We start from the raw sequence: 4,751 nt of genomic DNA, 5'->3' as shown, positions 1-4,751 counted from the left end.
GCACCCAATCAATTTGGGCCTGCCAAGCATGGACGCGGCCAGAATTAAAAGGCTGAACTCGATCTGGGCCCTCTAATAAGCAACTGGAATGAAGACTGATGAGGGTATCTGGACTGGAGTCTGTAATCACTTGGGCCTGGGCCACATCAGCAAAAATAATTACAACACCCCAAGTTGGGCCTGTGATCTGGGCCATAAAAACACGAACCAGGCTCCTGATCTTCAACCAAAAATTAACCCGGGCCCAATTCATACCACATATCCAATACCCAGGAGTAAACAACGAATCGAAACAATCAGGTTGCTTTATCAGCCAACAAAAATAACATGTACGAGTCCCTTTGTGCTGAATTAGCAAAACTGCCACCACCAAAAGACACTTGCTGGCCCCAAAAATTAAAAGGAAAAAACACCCGAACACGAGAAGAATCAGATCCGACCGTAAAAACCACCAAAACGAAAAGAAATAAAAAATAGAACAGGGACCCAACGACATTACTTTTTGTTTTTGGGGGGTTTGCAAACAACAGGGTCAATATACTTACCCGATTTCGACAATTGTTTGATAAATTGGGCCGTCCCACTTACATCCTCTTCTACGTCTTCGACACAGTAGTCCGGGTCCAACCCCAACTCCATACACTTATCCCAGAAAAAGTCATGTTCGCCTTGACACCAATTTTGTTGATCCACCGCTTTGATGGCATGACTATCGCTCAAAAGGCAGGCAAGAATCCGTTGTTTTTGGCCATCAGTAATACCATAATCAATATCAATTATACGGTTTAACGAATCTGCAGGATTAAATGTACTCCACTTAGGAAGGACACGACCTGGATCAAACGGAGGTTGCTGATTTGTAGAGCAAGAGAGGGTCTCTTCATTAAACGAATTATGCGGGTATAGATCAGCTGGATCCTCAACTAACTGGCCACTCAATGCACTAGCCTGGAGGTCAAGGACGGCAAACCTATTCTGCGTTGCAACCTGATTTTTGGCAGCAGCATTTGAAGAGGTTTGTTTCGTGATAGGGGACGTATTAGCAGGGGTACTTGAATGGCTGTTTGTGACTCTTGTTTGGCTGGAGAGTTGAGCTTTCTTGGCTGCCACAGTAACAAACTCATCATTAACAACTGATTTACCCTTTGGTTTGCCACTGTTTTGATCAGGAACAGGGTTGGTAGCGTTTGGCTGCCTACTAACACCATTATGATTACCATCATCATCATGCATAGTGACATCCGCAATTGGTTTCGGGGCTTTATGACACTGCTTTAGCGTGTGGCCAAAAACGACACAATGAAAACATACTGGGGGTTTCCATTGGTATGCCACTTGGAGTTTGGTAGTACGATGAGGATAAACAACTTCAACCTCGGTTGGCAGATTGCTAGAAGCTTTAACATCGACAAGCACCCGAGCATAACCCAGCTTGCCCGTTTGACTCTTACATCTTTCAAGGGTTAGTTTATCCATGAGTTTTGGTTCACCCATACCGCCAAGGTTTAAAAAGGCTAAAACGGGTATCGAGGCGTTTTCCCTTAGCCTCACGAGGCGTAAGCCTCGAGGCAGGTCGAGGCGTAAGCCTCGAAATATTATTAAAAAAAGTTAAAAAAATATAGATATCTCTCATAAAAATCACAAATTAACATAAAACAAAGATCATAAATAGAAAATAGTTCAACAAACAAGGTTTAACATAAAACAAACACCATAAAATAGTTCAACAAACAAGGTTTAACATTAAACAAACTCCATAAAATAGTTCAAATAGCTTAAACTGACATCTAAATATCATGATACTCGTTCCACTCCGCATCATCATCATCATCCTCCTCCTCAAGGTTTTCATATGGCGAGAAAAACCTGAAATCGGAATGAAATTGGCTTAATCACGATGCTGGAGAAGAATCAGAAGATGGTTGAGTGCGTGCGTGACTGGCTGGAGAAGATGATTGACTGCTGTTCTTCGATTAGGGTTTTCTTATAACCTACGATATGTTTTTTTAACTTAACTATTGGACTCGTAATGTTTTTTTAAGTTAACTGTTGGACTTGACCACCAATTAGGCCCAATAAAAACTATTTGGGCCGAAAAAAATAGTCCAGAAAACAAAAAACTGATCAATTTGCACAAGTCTGGTGAGGCTTAAGCCTCACCGCCTCGCCTCACCGCCTCACCGCCTCAGACCGCCTTCGTATGGTTGAGGCTTAGGTTTCAATTCCCCCCTGTGAGGCTAAGCCTCAGTTGCGATTTTTCAGCGCCTCACCTGAGGCGTACGCCTCGAGGCGCGCCTCACTTCGCCTTTTTAAACCTTGCATACCGCTCATAAGTTTATTGGTCCCTGTAGACGTCCACAAGTCCAATGGGATGTTATGAGTAGTCACCCACAATGGGACAGTCGAAGATTCAACTTTTTCTAAACTTAACCCCGGAATCCATTTATCTAAGAAAATAGGAATATTATTTACCATCCACGAACCGTTTTCGAGAACATCATTAAGACCCTTTTCACTCTTAAATTTAAAGTAGAAAATACCAACAGGGCTTTTTGTAACTTCGTCCAAATCACACAATCTCCAAAGACGCCGCAAGCATCTATCCACTACTCTAAAATCCATCGAAGTGCCAAGGAAATAACCATAAAGATGTAACGGGTATACCTGGGCAGAAACAAGGAGATCATCTTGAGAGATAAAAATACGAGTGTTACCCTCGGGAGTAACGGTGGGAGGAAAGTATTCCATTTTCACGTCATTCTCCTCCTTGTGACGCTTCATCATTTGGCCGTAAGAAAGAGGGCCCGAAGGTTTTCTGTCCCAAACTGACCCTTGAGAAATGCGACCCGATGTATTTCCAGCTGCAATAGGCTGCATAATGTTACCAAGCATGAACGAAGGAGGTTGATTAGCATCAGCAACTTCAACCACCCCCATAATATGATCTTGCACCTCTGCAGCCTTCAAACTACCCTGCTGCCCAGACTTTCCATCCCCCTTCAATGACTTAGGAACTGCCATAGTGGAATGAGCAGTGACACACTACAGATCTGCAGCCCTTATACCACCCTGCTGACTATCAATATTACCATTTTGCCCCTGTTGAACAGCAACCCCAATATATGCTGTACTCGTATCCATGCCCTCATCCGAATCATCAGAGTGAACCGAAACATAATCATCCCCTATTTTATTTATATTTGGGCAGGTAACAGAACTGGTATTACCTGATACACCGATAAAGGGATCACCAGACGTAGTGCACTTTTGTGATGCCCCTAGCGCACCATCCTTCTTCTTTCCACTGCCACTACAGAGGGCAGCCTCGCCATTTTCCAACCCTTGCTGCAGAATGCTTGCAGACATCAGAGTTTTTGACACAAACTCTTTGACCCTCATATCAGATAACATCGGACTATATTTAACCGATTTCTTCTGTTTTCTAACCACCCAAAACCAGCAATTTGCACCCCTGATTGTTTAGTGCGAGAACGAGTAGAATGAGAAATACCTTTCGCCTTATCAAACTCTTGTTGGAGAGCTGCATCATGGGCAACAGCAGCGGCACGGGCAGCATCCAAATCAGGGTCACCCGAACTCATTTTTTCCCCCCTGCCTCTGCTTGATTTCACACTTTTCTTTGGGGAACTCTCTTTGGGCTTAGAGGTTTGAAATTTATCTATACCAGTAATAGGTATAGCCGAGCCACCATCTTCCTGCAACTGGCAATTAGGGATAACACTGCTCGGAGGTTGCTGGATAGCCGGATTCTCCCGATTGAACACCAAATCAGGGAATGGTTCTTGAATCGTTGCAACACTTGATGCTGAAGCAGAAGATGTGAGCCCATCAGATGCCGCATCACTTACTTCCTGTGTGGCGGCTGTGAGATTATCACCTATAGCTGGTGTCGGCTGAGCTACTGAGCCGATTTGGGGAGCTCCATTTGAAAGCGGCTGACATGGAGATGCCTCAACAGGAACGAAATTAGCTCCAATTTGAACCACCTGGGTTGAAATCGGAGATGTAGAAGACGAATTAGGAGGTGGATCAGGGGGAAGAGGAGGAATCAGAGGAGTATTTGAGAGAATTGAAGAGATTTCGTTCATGAAGGAAGAAGTTACGGCAGAGAGATTTCTTAGAGAGAGAAAAAATTAGGCAAATGAAAAATCTTAGGGTTTAGGGTTTATGGTTTATGGTTTAGGGTTTAGGGTTTAGGGTTTTTTTTTCGGAAACGAGGGAATCCCCCGGGTAATAATAATTTCAAACGAGAATACAAAAAAGGAAAGCCAAGGCATCACGCCAAAGACTACCCAACAAAACAAAACATACAACAACCATCAAAAAAGAAAAATGACATAAAGGCTAAACTCCTCGTGCGATGTCTCTTGCCGATTCATCCGTCTCGGACTCAACCTCTATCTCATCTTCATTCTTTGTTTCAACCATCGCTTCATTCACCGGGTCAAACTTTGTCAACATGACATAATAAGCTTTCATTTTGTCGGACCAAGAGGAAAAGACTTCTTCTGGCGGGCATGTGTTGTTCTCATAATATTTCCGAACCATAAGCATTTCTTTTTCCCACAATCCAAACTCGGTGTCAAAACAATCTTCCTCATTTTGAAGTGTGTCAAACGAATTTTTTGTATCAATAATTGGGCTTTGTCTAGACCCAAAATTTTGTTTCGACACATCAAAAAAACCACTCCCATTTTTCGGGCCCTTAACTTCCATAATAACCGGATCAG

The 4,751-nt window shown here is 43.2% G+C and overlaps 1 protein-coding gene across 2 annotated transcripts; it reads right to left on the bottom strand.

Annotated features, from left to right (window-relative positions):
* Positions 1 to 2,115: 2,115 nt before the first annotated feature.
* LOC118489746 lies at positions 2,116 to 4,130 on the bottom strand. 2 transcript variants are annotated; one of them, XM_035987289.1, is made up of 2 exons: positions 3,512 to 4,130; positions 2,116 to 3,345 (listed from the first exon to the last, which is right to left on the bottom strand). In XM_035987289.1, exon 2 carries the CDS (start codon positions 3,019 to 3,021, stop codon positions 2,245 to 2,247), a length of 777 nt encoding a protein of 258 aa, XP_035843182.1. In that variant the 5' UTR covers positions 3,022 to 3,345; positions 3,512 to 4,130; the 3' UTR covers positions 2,116 to 2,244. The 2 variants fall into 2 exon arrangements, with proteins under 2 accessions (XP_035843182.1, XP_035843183.1); XM_035987290.1 differs by having other exon boundaries at positions 2,124 to 3,345.
* Between the last annotated feature and the right edge of the window lie 621 nt (positions 4,131 to 4,751).

Source organism: Helianthus annuus, chromosome 2, assembly GCF_002127325.2.
Source record: "Helianthus annuus cultivar XRQ/B chromosome 2, HanXRQr2.0-SUNRISE, whole genome shotgun sequence".
Lineage (NCBI taxonomy): Eukaryota > Viridiplantae > Streptophyta > Magnoliopsida > Asterales > Asteraceae > Helianthus > Helianthus annuus.
Note: the sequence above shows the minus strand (reverse complement) of the source record. Positions and strands in the feature narration are given on the sequence as shown.